The sequence below is a fragment of the Epinephelus lanceolatus genome, chromosome 1, assembly GCF_041903045.1.
Source record: "Epinephelus lanceolatus isolate andai-2023 chromosome 1, ASM4190304v1, whole genome shotgun sequence".
Taxonomy (NCBI): Eukaryota; Metazoa; Chordata; class Actinopteri; order Perciformes; family Serranidae; genus Epinephelus; species Epinephelus lanceolatus.
The window spans coordinates 25,786,604-25,806,113 of NC_135734.1; the positions used below are offsets into that span (position 1 = coordinate 25,786,604).

The 19,510-nt window shown below is 40.0% G+C and overlaps 1 protein-coding gene across 2 annotated transcripts in view; it reads right to left on the minus strand.

Annotated features, from left to right (window-relative positions):
• Positions 1 to 3,053: 3,053 nt before the first annotated feature.
• rad18 (RAD18 E3 ubiquitin protein ligase) overlaps positions 3,054 to 19,510 on the minus strand; it is a 43,213-nt gene continuing 26,756 nt past the window's right edge. For both annotated transcript variants that reach the window (XM_033625700.2, XM_033625699.2), the window contains 2 exons: positions 9,912 to 9,956; positions 3,054 to 3,554 (listed from right to left, as the gene is read on the minus strand). In XM_033625700.2, coding sequence (XP_033481591.1) covers positions 3,461 to 3,554; positions 9,912 to 9,956 — 139 coding nt within the window. In that variant the 3' untranslated portion in view covers positions 3,054 to 3,460. The remainder of the gene's footprint in view (positions 3,555 to 9,911; positions 9,957 to 19,510) is intronic.

Sequence of the window (19,510 nt, forward strand, 5' to 3'; positions counted from 1 at the left end):
TCGATCTCTTCCTAGGAAGTTTGACCGATCTGCATGAAACTCAGTGAACATAATCTAGGGACCAATATCTAAAGTTCCCTCTTGGCAAAAGTTGGAAAACTTACTAAAACTGAGCTTTTATAAGGCAATGAATATTGTGGAGGGCGTGGCTCATCACATAAAGGTGTATAACATTTCAAGGGTTTCACCAATCACCACGCAACTTAGTAGGCATATGACCACACATAATCTGAGGGGACCCCTCCATTATTGACCCCATCAAACAAAATGGGGGTGCTAGAGAGCTAATTTCTTATCTAGGTCTAACCGCCATATGGATTTTTACTAAACTTGGTAGATATGTAGAACAGGACGCCTCAAGGTGACTGGAGAAATTTAACTCTATTGGCACCTGGGTGGCGCTATAGCAACAGAAAAATGCTTAAAAATGGCTAAAATGCAACCTTTCGCTGTGGCTCCCCCTGTGGCCCAATGTTTTTTTCTAATTTTTGGTATGACTAAGTCATGGTATGGTATGCTGTACTCAATGGGTATGGACTAGTGATCTGTTATTTCTGAAAAGCAGACCACTGCTATAATCAGCTGTTGCAAGGGATGCAGTTCTGATCAAAGACTCTTAGCGGAAACAATAAAAGCATTTTTAAGTTGATATTTTGTGTTTAATTATTGATTTTTTTAGTAAGCAGCGAGTGAGAGGAAAGATAATGTACAGCAGGCAGGTCATTAATGCTGAATCAACCCCTTAAGGGAGATTCAAAACCCATCCACGTCTGGGTGCTGCATCACCCTGTCGGGGTTTATTTTGCAATATTTACCTGCTGGCTGTGCATTATCCCTTACATAAACATCAATTTCTGATGTTTATGGAAGGGATAATTGTCAGATGCTTCATTTGTCATCACAATCCTTTTCAGAAACATGCAAGAAAATGTTGAAAGCTTTCCTAAAGCAGTACACGAGTACATTCCCATAAGATTTAGTTTATGGTGTAGTCAACTGGAGAACTTTATCCACTGAAGACAGCAACGAGATGTGGCTGGAAACTTTGGATACCCAGAGTATGTGAATCTGGCGTTGAGAACTTCACATTTAAACTGTAAAGTGAGACATCTTCACTTGTTTCCAACTAAAGTTAAACCTCATTTTCATTACAAGCGCCGTGTTTCCTTTGGTCCTGTTTCAATACACTTGGCAGTCACAGTGATCTATCAAGCACTGACAGTCAGAAGTTTTTGAGACGCTTTGGAAGGCAGATGTGGTAATTGTGCAAATGTACAAAAGGAGGAATCACTGACACCAAAGGAGCTGTTTATAGAAGTGCTACATTATAAGGAAAAGACAAAATAGATCCCGAACTAAAATAAAATTTGTTTTTGTTGTTGTTTAATCATAAAACTCACTAATTATAGATTGTTTATAAATATCTATATAAAAAGTTTCCTAGGATTTCATTCATTTATTTGTTGTCTGTCTTATTGTTTTCTGTAATCAAAATAATCTGAATATAAATCTAAATTATAATCTAATTGTACTTCTGGAACTTTTTATTTTTATTATTTCTATAACTACAGAATACAAAAAAAAACAGAAAATCAAGCAGACTCTTTCTGCATATATTTCTGACACATTTTTAAAAAGTCTATGGTCAAACTTTTGCCTTACAGAAAGACATCTGACAGTATTCACACTAATATATGGAAATTTCCCAATTAGTGTGGGCACCCCTTCAAGCTTGCCTCTGGGTAATTCCTGGATCAAGAGAAATTTGTCACTCCATTGGCAGAAACTTTCAGCTGTTGTAGGGGAGAGAAAAGGGGTTTTATGCACAAGAAGGCTGTTAACACTGCTGCTATTTCGTCCTCGTGGTTGAGCTTAATGTGAGCTGTAGTCAGGGGCAGAGAAGTTCATGCAGAACATTAAGTTCTAAGGGTGAATGTACCCCTGAAGGTCTGCTGCGCTGACTTCTGATCTCTCCCCGTGACATTCAGATTGGCTATCCTTTCTTAGGAGGTTTGGACAGTTACAAAAAGGCTGTCATGGCTGTACGGTGCATTCGGAATAAGAGCAAACGTAGATTAGGACCACGGTGGAGGGACGTCATGATTAATGAGATTTAAATTGTGTTTCCCCTTGTGTCAGACAGATGATAAATATCCCCTTCAACGTTACCACCCAGACAGACAAATAAGGTGACTGTGATTTCTACTGAAAGGGTGCAGTCTCTCTGGATCGGCGTGTGTATGGAATCAGTGATATCACTGCCTGCTTCACTGCATCTCAATTGGAGGCAGGAATCAGGAGCCACTCAAACCTCGCCGGTGGTTTCAGGCAAGAGACCCCTTTAATTAAGCCTGCATCACTGTATCGAAGAGATGTAAGTATTCAATGGGATCAGAGGTGTTAATGAGCATGTCACATTGGTATGGATCCCACAATGTCTGTCAGTGCGACCCTGCTGCGTCTGAGGGGAGGGACAACTGAGTCAGGAGCAGCATGTTTCGGACTGCAGGCTCCAGGCGAGCTCTGTTTTCAATCAAGGTCGGCTCCCAAATGTGTTCCTGCTCACTCTCCCATGCACGTATACGTAAACACCACCTCCCCTCGCTCCTTAAGTGTTTACACTCGTGCTTGCTTTGACCTGGGGTTTCCACAAGCATTGGGTTTCTTGGATTAAACTGACCCCGGTTACTTTGCTTTCAAAGAAAACAATCAATTCAGAGCTACAGATTCGCTGCGTGTCTTGAAATTGCAAAGGACAGAGGAATCCCATGGGACTAAGCTCTTAATCTAAATCAGACAAAATATTTGAAGGAAAATTTGAAGATGGAGGTGATGGGTTAGGAAACAGGCAGACAACCAGCTATTTGGAGGAGGAAAACTGCATTTTTAGGGATCATTTATAAAGCTGCTAAATTCAATAGTTGCACCACAACGACAAACTCCAAGTTTAGCTTTGTACAGTGTACAAAAATTCTCTTTGTGAGGACATGAGCAGCTCATGTTGGCAGATAAATTGATCGTACAACCCAAAAAGTGTTCAAATGCAAAACTGGTGAATGACACGACAAGTTTATTTCAGGTTAAACTATATATTACAAAGGACCTTACAACATGTAAAAGAAAACATTAAGATTAAGAAAATAAAGAAAAAATACTGTGGATTAATAAACAAGCAGCAATAGAAAACTAGATGATGACCATGGCACGTCTCATTTCATTAAGTTCGCTGAGAGACCACAGCTCACCATGGATCTCAAGACTACAAAATCCGTAAAAATACTGATCATTTATTCACATCATGACAGTGCAAACAGCGCAAATTGAGAAAATCCCGTGAAATGCTGAACAGGAATGTGCATTAAGATAATCTTGATATGCCTGAGAGTCAGTCAGAAGTTAAATGGCATTTATTTGGCAGGAGAGATGTCTTTCTCCCTCCCTCCCTTTTCTTCATCTCTCCTCATGTTTTACGCCGTCGTTTTCCACTCACAGGCGATGATGATGCATCGCCTCCTCTTGTGGTTCGCTTTCGGACAGGGGTCCAGTCTGTGTCCCTGTGAAAGAACATTTTCATAATCCTTTATGAATGTTGGAGAGAAATATGCAAAGCTTCTGAAAACAAAGATTGAGGTGGTATCATCAGCAGACTTTCATGAACATTTTGTTGAGGTAAAAAAGGTTAAAGTGAGTAGAGGCTTTGAAAAAGCACTACATCGACGCACAAATTAATCTGAACAGGTGCATTATGTTCTGTTTTGTAGTGACACATTTTACCTTTCCGTCACACTGCTTCTGCTAAATGATATACATTTGCTGTCCACCAGCTGCTTGGTTTCTGCACACAATCAATCAATAGCAAAAAAACTTCCAGCTCCAAATTACATACCAACCACAATGTTCATTTCTGGAATATGCATCAGCTACAGGCCCCAGAAGGCTGTCTTGGAGCCATAAAGTCTGTGCATGATTTTAATCAATCTACAATAGTCTTCTTAAAATTGCTTTCACATCCCCTGCCATTCACCAGCAGGCCTCGACATGCATCTCGAGAAAACGCACATTTGAGACGGTGGGGAGAAGCTTACAAATTAATCACTTTTAAAATGAAATTATTTTCTAGCCAGGCATCTACCAGCATGATTACTTAAACCATGACCATTTTGGCGGTTCATGTCAGCCTAGGCTCTAAAATAGTCCTCATGTGTGTGGTAAATCAGAAGTCAAAATTAATGCCTGTTTGCCCACAGTTGCTGCTCAGTGGCCAGTGGTTCATACAGTCAATTAACACCACAAGCCCCTTCACTTTGACCGACTAATAAAGAGGAGATACTATAAATTCTGCAGACTACAATCAACTGACAGGAAATGGAGGCAGGTGCGTAGCTTGAGTGTGTTCATGCGTGATTATCATGCTGCCGGAGTGATCGAAAAAAATTATTTTGACTTTATCTTGAACAGCAGGCTGCTTGACACCCCTCCAGCTAATACATTACAATGGACTAAGTGGTTGCTAACACCAGTAATAATCACTTAGACGTAACCTTGTGTGTCCAATTAAAAGGAAAAATCAATGTTTATGGTAACACAAAGCTCTTAGGGCCTGTCTACCCAGCAGTGTGACAAACAAAATGTTCCCTTTTAGGGATGTCTCTTTTGTAGAGGCACAAAGTCAATTGTTTGCAAATATGAGATCAACTCGAGATGGGCAGACACTGTTCGTTTTTATTCATCCTGTTATCTCCTACTTTATGATTTGATTTGAGAAAACACAACTTGTTTGCTCACACTGTGGAAAAGTCTTGTCAAACTTATCAAGATTTCATTTTGTGCAGTATCGGCACATACTTCTTGCTATCTCACACACACCACTGTAGCGCCCCCATAGCCCCGCCTCCTCTCACACAGTGCTGTCTTCTCGTCACTTGTCTGATTTGCTCGGGCTGCGTAAAGGCTTTTGACGCCTAGTTTTGTTTACTGCATGTGCTTTTCTGCTTTTGAACCTGTGCCCTGCCACAAGAATATTACTTTTTAATTATGTAAAAGATGTTTTAATTATTGTTCATTTTTCCTGCAGTCATTTTAAATGTTACGCCCTCAATGTCAATTCTTCCCTGCCGTATCGAATATCAATATGTTTCAAGGTATTGTATCTAATTTGGAAATTCCTGTACTGTGACAACATTAGTGTGGAACAAATTAATTCAAGCAAAACATCTGTCTACTCAGATATGTTGACAATTAAGCAAAAGGCACTTCTACTGTGAACTACAATCAGAAGAGAATAAGAAAAATATGGAGCCACAGACGAAAAGTCACGAGAGACAACATGTCAAATACAAACTTGCTGCAATATTATTAAAAGAAGCTCTCCTTTGGATTGGAGTCTCACATAGGATTTGTAACAGTATGAAGTGCTTTTTAGAAATAATAGTACGTCATTTTGCCGCCTGACAAAAACAGTGTAGGACTACTGGTAGTAGTGGCCGTGCATATAAAGCTTTCATCAATTAAATGTGTCACAGTACGAGAGGACTGTGCATACAATATGGGGACATGAAGTATTTTTGCTGTTCACTATAACACAATGTAACTTGAATAAAGTGCTTGTAAGTGAATATTGTCACACACTGAGATAATAAGATTAGCACAACACATATTCCAAGCATGACAGTATTGAATTGCCAAAGATCTTGTCAGAAAAATACTGTTGTATTCCTTACAGTGGATGAGAGGTAAATGCAATGCACCTTGCTGGCACACTGAATACAATCTACTTAATGTAAACAAGTGTTTGCCGTTTTTTTCTTCATTCTACAGTTCGAAAATAATGCAAATTGCAGTATTTCATTTATTTTTCTGAGACCATTAAATCCACACATTTCATTCAGCCAGCATACCACAAAAAAAAAACCCACTAACAATTCTGTGTTTTTATTCTGGAAAAAAACCTCACTGTTGTGAGAGGAACACATTTGGGCTCAGCACTCTGTGCCTCTAAATAAGCTGCTGTCCCCTCATGGATTACCTTCTGCCACATCAATATTGCTTTGCTACCGTGTGAACCCCGGTGGGCTCCACAGCGCAGCATGTAGTGCTGGTGAACACAGGTCTTCACCATAATGAAATGTTCAGATAACATGAAACCACAGTATCTTCCATGTGGAACCGCTTACAGCCTCACATGAAAGGCTCTCCTTAGCTGATTAAGCTACAGATGTATATCACCCTCCAGCCTGTGACAAGGTCCTCTGCCTCTTTATCTTGACAGGATGGACTGGAAAAACAAAATTCCAGCACTGGAATTTGGGTCAGAAGTCTACATGTGGGAAGGACAGGGAGACAACTAAGCGTAGTGGATTACTGGTAAGCAGGCAGTTGGCCTCTTTGCAATGTGTGGATCAGGACTAAAACAATCAACAGTTACAATGTCATCATCGCCATTGTCTGACAGAAGGCTGGAGGATGGAGATAAAGCCTTGCCTGACAGAAAGAAAATTAACTTTCACACTTGTTACAAACACAGACTTGGCTTCTTCCCACTGAGTTGACGAGGCATCCCAAGGCCCAACAGTGCTGGTGTAGTATGACTACATACAGAGAACATTGCAGAGTGGAGGGATGACATTATGAACGAACGCTAGCGGCTCCAGAGTTTGCCTCAAGGTCATTCAGAAGGAGACACGCGCGGTCTCCTCTAAGCACAAGAGAGACAAGGTGTAGATCACATTCATATGTAAGTGCTTAGGTGTTTTGTGAGTAGTGTGACAGTAAAGCTCTCTGTATGGGAACTGTCCTTGAAACAGACCTGCCCTGTGGGTTATCACAGAACAATACAGTGCAAGAACATTTAATTTAAACTGTGCCACAGAATAATGTGATGTTTTAGGCAGCCTCATTTAACAAATGAAATCAAGGACATGGACTGCAATGTGTCATATATTAAGATGGAAAGTGTGTGTGAGTGATATTCTCTTCATACATTTTTGTCCGCGATGATCTTCCAACCAAACTGTTTATATCTGTCTCTATATGAGGAAAACTGAGGGGCCACAGTGTGAAACCGTAGAGGACACAGTGTCAGTTTAATTGGTCAGGAATGCTAAACTCATTTAGAATCATTTCCTTTGGTTTGTTATTTGTGTGTGTCCGACCAATGACAAGGGTTGCTTCAACAGAACAAGGCTACACCACCAGCATGAATGAGAGGGAGACAAGATGCAACGCTGCATAGGCAATGCGGCATCACCTTCTGTAACCTAAAGGAAAGATACTCTGTCTTCATGCGTAGTTTGCAAGCAAATGAGCAGCGGGTCAGTGGAGCTGTTTATGCGAGCCCTCTGGGTTGAGGAGCTGTGTGTTTCTGTCTTATTGCAATGCCAAAATCATTTGACAGAAATGACAGCAGTAACAGCCCAGAAACAAGCTGATCGAGAAGAAGAGGAGAGGATAAAAGAGAATACAGCGAGCAGGCTTCTGATTACAGTATATATTAAATCTCAATATTCTGCCCGCTCGTCATGGCTATAATTGGTTTGAAATATCACCACCGCAACCCCTGGACAATTAGATTTATTGCTGACATAACTCTGGCAAACAGTTTAATTGGATGAAATCATCTTCCCCGGGATGTAAAGTTGTCTGAACAATCAGCAGGAGCTCAGGAACACTAACTGCCAGACAAACTGCCCACTGTTTGCCAATAATTTGTCAACAAAAGTGCTGTTTTGCTGCCTTTGATAAAAAGTAAACTTCCAAAACTCAAGGAAAAGCATTATATTACATGGTCACAGAGGAGATGAGGGACAACCTATTCAAACTTAAGCTGTGGCTGAAAAGCAACGTCTATGAAAGCAGGCACTGCTGCAGTCAAAATTAAGTGGCTCTCAACAAATAGTAGGCTTGGTCAAAAGAAATGACGGGGGAGGAATGTCAAGGTGTTATATGGCACAGGCCATTGCAAATACTGTATGCTTTTGATACATTTCAGACCTCTCTTATCACACATAGGCGTGCTTTAAATTCTGATTAAACAAAATGTGTGCTATTCTCAAGGTCACTGAAGAATATCAGGCCTAACGTCCCTGTCCATACGCTTCAGGGATCTCAAATTGAAATGGAGTGTTATAGATACTTTGGGACCAGGTTGGACACCAGACTTACTTTTAAGACCTGTGTTTAACTCATGACAAGCAAACTGAAGGTCGTTTGCTAGCTGGAAGACCACTGTATACACATGTATGCTCTTGATTATTAGGGCTGAGGAATAAAGTCTTAAATCAATCGCAATGTGCACATTTGGCATCGATTCACAAATGTCAATGATCGATCATCTAAATGTTTGTTAATAATGTGAAGTTAACGGAGCAAAACAGGCAGAACTCAACTGTACAGTCGACTGCTCGGACACGCCAGAGTTAAAATGTAACTCATTTTCAAAAAGGGAAGCAGTTGCCATCATTTAATATCTAAATTGTTACATTTTCAAGACAAACATGACGTATATTGTAAATACTTTCTACGCTATCACCCAGAGACTAGTGTTAATGGAGAGGAACAACGATCAGCAATAATGAGACCGGCTGACCAACACACACTGCAGCATTAACAGCTCAAACCAACTCTGTGGTGAAGAAAATAACTCTATGCTCAGTCTGTTTCACCTCACAAACCCTTCGCCCAGCTCACTCAACGTCTTGTCTAATGTGCAGCAGAGAGGCTGCTCTCCACTGTTGGAGACATGACATCACACAGCGAAGCACTCTGCCTCCCCCTCGTTTTATTATTCTCATACGGGCAGGAGACTGTAAGGTAAGGTGCTTTCAAATTAATTAACTAACAAATTAATGAACTTAACTTTCTAAAATAAAATGGCTTCAGGCTATTTATTATTCATCAGGATGTAAACTGCATACTAGTTCCAGTGATATATGACAGTATGCAAATGCTGAACACCACCATAAATATCCCACAGTGAGTTAGCATGAGCAACCACTGATAATTACAATCTGACTGGCTGCCCTGGTTTTAAAAGCTAAGGTATGGGAGCATTTTTGCCTCTATGTAGATGATGGGAAAAGGGACGTGGACAAGAGCACGCTGTATGTAAGTAAATTTATCTGTTTATTTCATTATGTGTCATTACAATAGAGTACGCTATGTTTTAAAAAGTAGCAAGTAGTCATACCATGAAAAAAATAAAACATTCTGATGCATCGATAACTGTTTCGTAATTGAAATGCTGCCCTCTGAAACATAATCCAATTGAATCGTGAGTTGCCTGGAGCGTCCCACCCCTATCTATTAGAGCGATATTGTGTATGTGTGTGTCTCTCCCTCCACCTTAAAAGCCTCTTGATTCTGTGTCCCACAGTGCACTGTGCTTTGTCACCAGTCATACATTCCTCACTCACCGCTACATCTTTAATAAAAAGATGGGACAGTCCTCCCTAACTGATGGAACAGTGTTGCATTTAATATGATTTATTTATGAGGCTGGTGTGACATAAATACAGCACTTACAATGTCAGGTAACAGGGTATTTTAACATTAGCTGTACCACATGTAGAAAATGAATCTATGCTCCTCAAAGATGGAGCTAAAACTCTAAAATCTCTTCATTTCACTTGATTATTTTCAAAGACAACTCAAGTATTTGCAAACTTGTAAGTAACTGCTTTTTGTCATGTGACACCAACTTAACTTGTGTGAACTTACTCTTTGTCCTAACGATTCTGACAGCAGAGCGTGTCGACATCTAGCCTATGCATCATCACAAATATGCAATCACTTGTAATGGCAAACAGATTGCATAGCATTCCTGGCATAAATGGATGGTGCAAAAAAAAAAAAAAAAAAAAAAAAAAAAATCCATGATTTTTCCTGACAGTAGCAAAGACAGCAGAATCACTTACTGTGAGTTTCTGGCAGGCTCTGGACCAAAGATGTCTGAAATGGAACTGTAATGGGAGAAAGAGGGAGAGGAGAGAAAGAAAAAGAGAACATGTCATTTACAAAGTTTATCTGAAACAGGTGGCGCTTCTCAAAGTCAAGGAAGGACACTCAAACGGCTGAATTTCAAGGTGGCTGCATCATCGACCCCCACCGAAGGACTGTTCCGATGTCAAGGATCTTTCCGAATTTCTCTGAGGACTGAGACCCTCAGCGGGTATTAAGTACCCACAATTCTTTGTGCATGATTTGTTGGAAGTGAGGGCGGTGCCTCGTCAGTGAAACCTGCGCGAGCGGAAATCAGCAGGATTTAGATACATGTCATTTATTTGGATTAATATCTCCACAAGTTTTTATCATATAAGCGTAAAAAAATATTGACAGAAACCTCATAAATTACTTTCCAATGTGTCCACTACCGAATGATAAGATTTTTAAAATAACATGATTTAGATAAAACATAAAAGTTTTTAAATGAATCATTTACAGCAGAGATGAGGCGCTAAGTGTCCACCTCCACTCCTCCCCCCACTATTCACATGATAACCACTTGATAATTGCTTTCTGTCAGGTTCGATTGGTGTATTTTTGGGGGGAAATCACGGTGAGAAATTAAAATTGTACAATATTAGAAAGTGCCAAAATGATCACAGTACCCAGAAACCTCCTCAGTCTGCTGAGGATTAATGACGTAAACCTGGGGACACTTGTTAGCCTGTTCCAATGTGTGTTCACTGAATGCTAAGAAGGACTCTTGCCTTGCCTCTGTAGAATCCTTCCTTGGAAGAACTCACCCTACCAAGGAAGGATCCTTGACTTTAAGAAGCACCCAGGGTTTTTGCTTTTTCAATAAACAAACTTGGTTGGTACCTGAGTAACTGCCCTGAAAGTGAGCCCTTTTTACATAAACTGTGATGCCCTGCAATCAATAAACATTACCTTTCCTTTTAGACTCATATGAGCAGGTGCTTGTGCTGCATCACACCTCCCATAGACCCAACTATCAATGGAAAAGCCATATAACTGTCAAGATAAACAGAGTGCCCAAAAAAGTATGGCCCATGCCGTTACTTCAAAAAGGAGTCAAATCTAGATGCTTTTTCACACCAGCAAAAGGCATATTATATATATGTATATTTGCATATATATATACATATATATACACATATATATATATATATATATATATACACATATATATATATATATATATATATATATATATATATATATATATATATATATGTATATATTTGCAGGAAAACACTTTATCACAAGTCACAATACGTACAGAAAGAGCAGACATGTCTTTTTCTCCTAATGTTGTCAGCCAGTGAGATCTGGAAGTTATGACTTGTAAATTCTACACTTCACTTCCTGTGTATTTCCCCTGACTACACTACACTAGAGCCGTTCCCACCTCTGCTGTTTAGAGCTTTAACACATAAAGTGTATGAAATTTTAAAATGCGGCAGTATCAACGAGGGACATTCTCGCTGGGGTTTGCAAATATGCATTGTTTTTCAATTATATATATATTTTAACACCAAGACAAACACATAGACACACATAAAAACAGACAAAAAAATCTGTACCTTTTATATTAAATAATATTACATTAACATTATGCATTACAACATTGTCTTTTACAGCAACCCAGCAGACATTTTGCAAGGTGACTTTCAAGATATTTAATAAATCATCCCCATATTTAAATGTTCACGTTTTCCTTGGTTAAACAGTTGGAAACACTTTAAACCAATCTCGAGCTGTAGGTGTTTCAGTGCTCTTCCAGGCAGTTGCAATACAACGTTTAGTCTTATCTTATTATATACATCTGGCAGTCTTAATTCAGGTGGGAGTAGTCCAAAGATAAATGCCAGAGGGCAGACAGGCAACTAAATAGAGACAATATCAGATATAGTTTGACCTTTTCCCAGAATTGTTTCATTTTGGGGGCAGCTCCAAAGACAGTGCAATGTGTCTTCTCCTAGGCAACATTTAATACATAAGTCAAGATTATGACTATCAAAGAGATGAAACAGGAAGGGAGTTATATATTTAAACATAATCCATTTAAATGGTATCAGTTTAAAGCTGGTGTTGATGCTTTGTGTGCCTTGGCAAACTCTCCTCCAGTCATTATTAGAGACTTCTACATCTAAGCTGCGAACTAAGCAAATCTTTTTTTTGTTGGAGGATTCTTGAGATTTATCTACTAAAAGGAAAGCTGGCCAAGACCCTAAAGATAATCTAGTATGGCCTTCTCAAGGCTAAACATGGGAGGTCTTCTAGGAAACTGTGTAAATGCTGTAAAATATGACTCCTAATCTGCAGAGATTTGAACAGGTGCTTTAAGGGGATATTTTAAAATTCTTTGCAAATCTTCAAAGCTATAAAGTAGATCATTGTCATTATACATTTCCATAAAGTTGCTAATCTTCTAGAAAGTCTATGGTTTCTCCATATTGGTATGAAGCCTGCAATATCTGATGCTGTGTTTAAGTTTGCTTGTATTTGGTACCAGACTGTTGGGTTTTGTGTGTCTCTGAGCCGTTTTTTTTAAATGTGTCAGAGTGCAGTTAGAGCTTTAGGGATAAAGGAGATGTAGTGGTATTTGTTAGTGTGACACAGGGTATTATATTTGCATGACATATATGCATTTTGAAGATTAAGAGCATGAGGTTCATCATCCTTAAATCAAAGTATAGTGGTGGCAGGACGGTACTTGAAAGGGCAGGTGAATTGTAGCCTCAGATTGATGGTGATAATTTATGCTCCATTAACACAATGTTCTTGAGCATTTTGCCAAATCAACACTGGAATGGGTTTAAAGTACGCAAGCCTTCCATGTTCCAGATGAAATACAGCTTGAACTTTGGTTGAAAGTCTGCAAAGTTATAAATTAAAGGCACTCTCAAAATATATAAGTGAAAATATGAAAGAAACACGTATTTCAGTGAGGACTCGGTACAAAAACACAGCACTTAATGGGCTTGGTAAACTTGGTTTAGACTGAGAAGCAATTCCATTGTTGACATCCTATAGAGCTGTGCAACAGGTGAGTGTTTGTGAAAAGCAGTGTTGTTACATTTGTTTTGTTACTGATAAAAAAAGTATTTCCCCACACATCTGTAGCTTTGGCTGGATAGATAAGTTGCCCAATTCTCTCCCTACGCCTCGAGCACACTCAAACACTCAACAGGATGTTGTGTTGAATCAATCTGGCGTTTGTACTGCAAAGCTGGTCTCATTTCTCATGTGCATTTATGCTCTTTTATCGCTGCAAATAAAAAGGGTTTCTACTTCTACAATACAGAAAACAAAATGACACTTCCGTGATGGTGTTTTTTGTGCGGCGAGGCTGTTCTGCAGCTTTTATTTCAATGCACACTTATCCACACTGTTTGGGCTGTTAAAACCCTGCTGGCACAAACACATAGTTTATGGCTGGAGTTCTTCTGTTACTATCTGTTCTGTATCCCAAGATTAATGACCTATTGTTGCCTGGCAACCCTGCACCCACGTGTGTTTGTTTTTGTGTGACATTTTGAGATTGTTTGAATCCCTGATGTTTCAACCTTTTGATTATATGATAAATATTATATCCTGGGGTTTGAAACATTTTATTTTAAACAGCAGAGAGAAAGAGAAAGAGAAAGATTCAAAATAAAATATTCCTCTCAAGAGCCTAATGGCCTTAAGAAATTAGGAAAATAATTTGGTCAGTCTAGTAAACCTAGTTTGCAAATTAAAATTGGTATTCAGAAAAAAATGTGTTACATCATTACTAATGTTTTTTACTTGTCAAAACACACTTTAACAGGGGACATAAAATACAAATAAAATGCACAAGTAGCAGTTAAAAGAAATTAAATTAATTGCACTTTTAAAAGATGTGTTATGACATTACTTCTTATGTAATGCCATAATCGCTGACAAGAAAAATACTGCCCATTAAGGAGTGAGAAATGAATTGGAATGGGGACTGCAATACTGTGCTGGATTGAAACACCTAAAATTTTAAAGTGCTGCGCTGCCCAAACAAAACAACAGTTACAGGCAGAATGCCATAAAATTCAGCACAGAAATTACAAAATGTTAATAGCACACTCCTCAGGAGTAACCCTGGGGGAAATCCCTGCATGGTATAAAAACAGTGACAGTGACAGGCCTGACCAAGTCAAAAAGAGGATGGAAAATTGTCATCGTAATTGACTAAGGAACAGAGAAACAGCAAGCTATGTAATGAAAAGTAATCTAACATGACCTCTGATCAATCATCTATCAAACTAAATTCAATATACAGCATGCAGGTTAATACAAACAGGACATCATCATAACTTTAAGACAAGGTTGACCCTGAGCCACCAAAGGGCTACTTCTCATGAATCCCTGACAAAAGAAAGTTTGAGCAGAAGAGAGAACTTTAAGTTTTAGTGTCACACAGCTGGTTATTCGGCATCAATGAAGTACACAAGAACAGATTTAATCTTATATGCATCTTCATGGCTGACCTTGGAGGTTAAAAAGATACTTTCTGTATAGCCACCATCCACAAGCACTATCATCTTTCTTTAAAAAAAAAAAGTATGCAACACGTTGAATGAAATCATCATTAGAGAGAAGTTTGCTGTTGTCACATCCAGCTGTCACAATGAAGACTGTTTCTTGGCACAGTTGTAGTGTGCCTGGGGCAGCTAATCAACTGGTGATACCTGAGGCGATCATCTCAGATGTGCTGACACAATTTAATTTCCCTTGACCTTTTCAAAGCTTATACAAAGACAAGGAAGGACAGTCTCTGAGGCCACATCAATGTTGCATGGCTTGACTTTTACCTTTATACAATTATTTGACAATTTCTTTACAAATAATTTGATGGTTTCTGTAATATGCACTTAAAACAAGCTGCATGCATACAGTACAGGCCAAAAGTTTGGACACACCTTCTCATTCAATGCGTTTTCTTTATTTTCATGACTATTTACATTGTAGATTCTCACTGAAGGCATCAAAACTATGAATGAACACATGTGGAGTTATGTACTTAACAAAAAAAGGTGAAATAACTGAAAACATGTTTTATATTCTAGTTTCTTCAAAATAGCCACCCTTTGCTCTGATTACTGCTTTGCACACTCTTGGCATTCTCTCCATGAGCTTCAAGAGGTAGTCACCTGAAATGGTTTCCACTTCACAGGTGTGCCTTATCAGGGTTAATTAATGGAATTTCTTGCTTTATCAATGGGGTTGGGACCATCAGTTGTGTTGTGCAGAAGTCAGGTTAATACACAGCCGACAGCCCTATTGGACAACTGTTAAAATTCATATTATGGCAAGAACCAATCAGCTAACTAAAGAAAAACAAGTGGCCATCATTACTTTAAGAAATGAAGGTCAGTCAGTCCGGAAAATTGCAAAAACTTTAAATGTGTCCCCAAGTGGAGTCGCAAAAACCATCAAGCGCTACAACCAAACTGGCACACATGAGGACCGACCCAGGAAAGGAAGACCAAGAGTCACCTCTGCTTCTGAGGATAAGTTCATCCGAGTCACCAGCCTCAGAAATCGCAAGTTAACAGCAGCTCAGATCAGAGACCAGATGAATGCCACACAGAGTTCTAGCAGCAGACCCATCTCTAGAACAACTGTTAAGAGGAGACTGCGCCAATCAGGCCTTCATGGTCAAATAGCTGCTAGGAAACCACTGCTAAGGAGAGGCAACAAGCAGAAGAGATTTGTTTGGGCCAAGAAACACAAGGAATGGACATTAGACCAGTGGAAATCTGTGCTTTGGTCTGATGAGTCCAAATTTGAGATCTTTGGTTCCAGCCGCTGTGTCTTTGTGAGACGCAGAAAAGGTGAACGGATGGATTCCACATGCCTGGTTCCCACTGTGAAGCATGGAGGAGGAGGTGTGATGGTGTGGGGGTGTTTTGCTGGTGACACTGTTGGGGATTTATTCAAAATTGAAGGCACACTGAACCAGCATGGCTACCACAGCATCCTGCAGCGACATGCCATCCCATCCGGTTTGCGTTTAGTTGGACGATCATTTATTTTTCAACAGGACAATGACCCCAAACACACCTCCAGGCTGTGTAAGGGCTATTTGACCAAGAAGGAGAGTGATGGAGTGCTGCGGCAGATGACCTGGCCTCCACAGTCACTGGACCTGAACCCAATCGAGATGGTTTGGGGTGAGCTGGACCGCAGAGTGAAGGCAAAGGGGCCAACAAGTGCTAAACACCTCTGGGAACTCCTTCAAGACTGTTGGAAAACCATTTCAGGTGACTACCTCTTGAAGCTCATGGAGAGAATGCCAAGAGTGTGCAAAGCAGTAATCAGAGCAAAGGGTGGCTATTTTGAAGAAACTAGAATATAAAACATGTTTTCAGTTATTTCACCTTTTTTTGTTAAGTACATAACTCCACATGTGTTCATTCATAGTTTTGATGCCTTCAGTGAGAATCTACAATGTAAATAGTCATGAAAATAAAGAAAACGCATTGAATGAGAAGGTGTGTCCAAACTTTTGGCCTGTACTGTACATTAAATACATTAATTACGGCAGAAAGGTATGTAGGAATTCAGATTAAACACTTAACTTAAAAGTAGCTCTGCTAGAAATTAAGAGCGTATGAGTTCTGTTCTCATCATGCAGGGCCGTGCCTGACCAATTTGGCACGGCACCCTTGGCAAGATATTTGCTGGCGCCCCCCCAACTCACGGTTCGGTTCAAACCTCGGTTTTCAAAAACTACTTAAGAAACATTTCAAAAACTTCCTGAAAAAATGTCTGGATTTTATTAATTATTAAACAAATGTTGCATTGCAATAAACATGAACATTACTTAAGTTATATTAACTTACAGTTCACAATAAATAAATAAAAACTTGTTAATCTCTTAACAGTCTACATTCTCTAAAGAATCTTATTTCTCCACTGGCAGTTTGTGTGTGGGAGGGAGATGCACTTGAGGCTGCATCACTTGGTGCTGAGGTGGATGAGGTGGCTGCAGTTACATTAGTAAGCCCAGGATTTGCATTGGTGGGGGACAAATACTTCTAAATGCATCTAAAAAGAGGAGATACATATATTTGACAAACTGGGCTTTTACAATATATTCCATCATGGAATAACCATACTAGCACCTAACATTACAGCCTGCCTTGATCTAATGACATTTTCTAGTGTTGTCACGATACCAAAATCTTTGTTTCGGTACCGATACCAATATGAATTTCGATACTTTTCGGTACTTTTCCTAAGGAAAAGTCCTTTTGGATACAAACCTTTATAACAATAAATCGTAGGGGTGTAACAGTACCAAAAAATCATGGTTCGGTAAGTACCTCGGTACGGACGTCATGGTTTGGTAACTCAAATGTTCCACCAAGTTTGTGTTGTCTCGTGTTGTCTCCCTTTGCGAGGCAGACTTTCTCTTGTCTTTTTTCACGTGCGCCAGCTGCGAATGTTGATACAGGTGTTGTCATACACACCACTTGCGCAATATGTGCTCCAATAGGAACAAGAAAGGCGTTTGTGTGCATAAATGAGTAAAATAAATTAATGAATTGAATCAATTTCAAAGTACCGGTATTTTCCAAATGCAGTATAGTACCGTTTGGAATACTCTAGTACCGCGGTACTATTTTAGTACCAGTATACCATGTAACACTATTTTAAACACAGCAAACAGCCAAAATATAAAAAATGCAATTGTAACATCACAAATTGCACAAATCTGAAAATTGGAAACATAAATATACAGTATATGAATATGTGCCTGGTTGGTAAACAGTGAGTGGTTTGTGCAGCAGCACACTAAACATTAAAAGAAAAGATAGGCCAATATATTAAATTATGTTGCTTATTCATTCCCCCAAACACTTTGAGTCTTTCTTTCCAACTTTCTCTAAGATGGGAGCAACATTAACTGACATTAACTCTAGCTGAATGCTTAAAGTATTCCTAAAATGATGTTACGTAGTAGTAGCCTAACCGCTAATCATTAGCGGCTAATGAGCTGACGTTAGCTTGCAAGTGCTTAAGTAATTGTAACTTACGTTGTGTTTCTACCATTTTAAATGAAGTGTTCATCACATCACAACCTCGGTCTTGTTCACGTTTCTCCTCCTCTTCTTTTCTTTGGTTTTGTACTGCGCCCCAGAGGGCTTTTGCCTCTTCATGACGATGGCACCCGACTGTCAGTTTGTCACTCAGGAGCATCACATTACAGAAGATGGCAGGTAGCGGGGGTATGGGGGAGGGGGACGCGGTTAGGGACTGTGGCGAAATTGATGCTGCCTGCCAGAGAGGCAGAAGGATGCCAAGCAGGCAGAAATTTAAATTAGAAATATTATTTCATTATTATTTAAAGACATATGGCTATATGTACTGTTGTTGTTTTGTAGTGTATTCTTGTCTAATTTTTCGAATAGAATGGGGAAGAAAAAAACAAAACAAAAAACACCTCCCTCCCTGGCGCCGTCTGGCATGCTGGCACCTATAGCATTTGCCTAACCTGCCCTATGGGCGGCACAGCCCTGTCATCACGCAGGTGGCTGAGCCGGCAGTGAGCAGCTACAACAGCAACAATGATGACAGAGCTAATGGTGTTAACCAGGGGGATTGAGGGTGGGCACTATGCTGCTGCGACGATGCTGCCCTGATATCAGTGGATGTATAAGAGCAGTGCAAAGGGCCAGGATGAGCTAGCCAGTGGGATACACACATACACTAACATGCATGCGTGGTTGGACAGGCTTACCACTACAGGGAACAAAGAAGCTTGGATTACAACACACACAGATGTAGCATGACTTCATTCTCTGCTCAGGACGCCATTACCTTACTCTATCTATACATAGTAAATAGTGGTTTGCTGCTATAGTAAACAACTGGATGGCACAGAACTTCCTTCAGCTGAATGAGGGTTGTCCTCTTTGGCCCCCTGACTCCATCAAAGGAAGCCTTTCTAACTATGTAAAACCCCATGTCAGAAATGTTGCTGTGATATTTGACTCCGCCTTTAAGTTTGACAAACAAATAAATGCAGCAGTAAAAGCCAGCTTTATCCAACTCCGCGCCATTTTCAAAATCAAGCCATTTCTTTCCCTCAAGCACCTGGAGATAGTCATCCAGATCTCATCGCCTCCCGTTTAAACTACTGTAACTCTCTGTACACCGGTATTAGTCAGTCCTCTCTGTCCTGCCCCCAGCTGGTTCAGAACGCCGCTGCCAGACAGCTCACAGGAACCCAGAGGAGAGACTATATCACACGTGTTTTGGCCTCTCTCCACTGTCTGTCTGTAAAGTTAGGAATTGACTTTAAGGTCCTCGTGTTTGTGTACAAAGCCCTTAATGATCTGGCCCCATCCTACATCGCAGAACTTCTAACCCCCTATTCCACACCCAGGTCCCTCAGGTCAGCTGACCTGGGGCTCCTGGCTGTTGCACGCTCCAGACTTAAGCTCAGGGGTGCCCGTGCCTTTGCTGTGTCTGCCTCCCAAACTGTGGAACAGCATCCCCCTCCCAATCTGAACTGCCCCCTCCA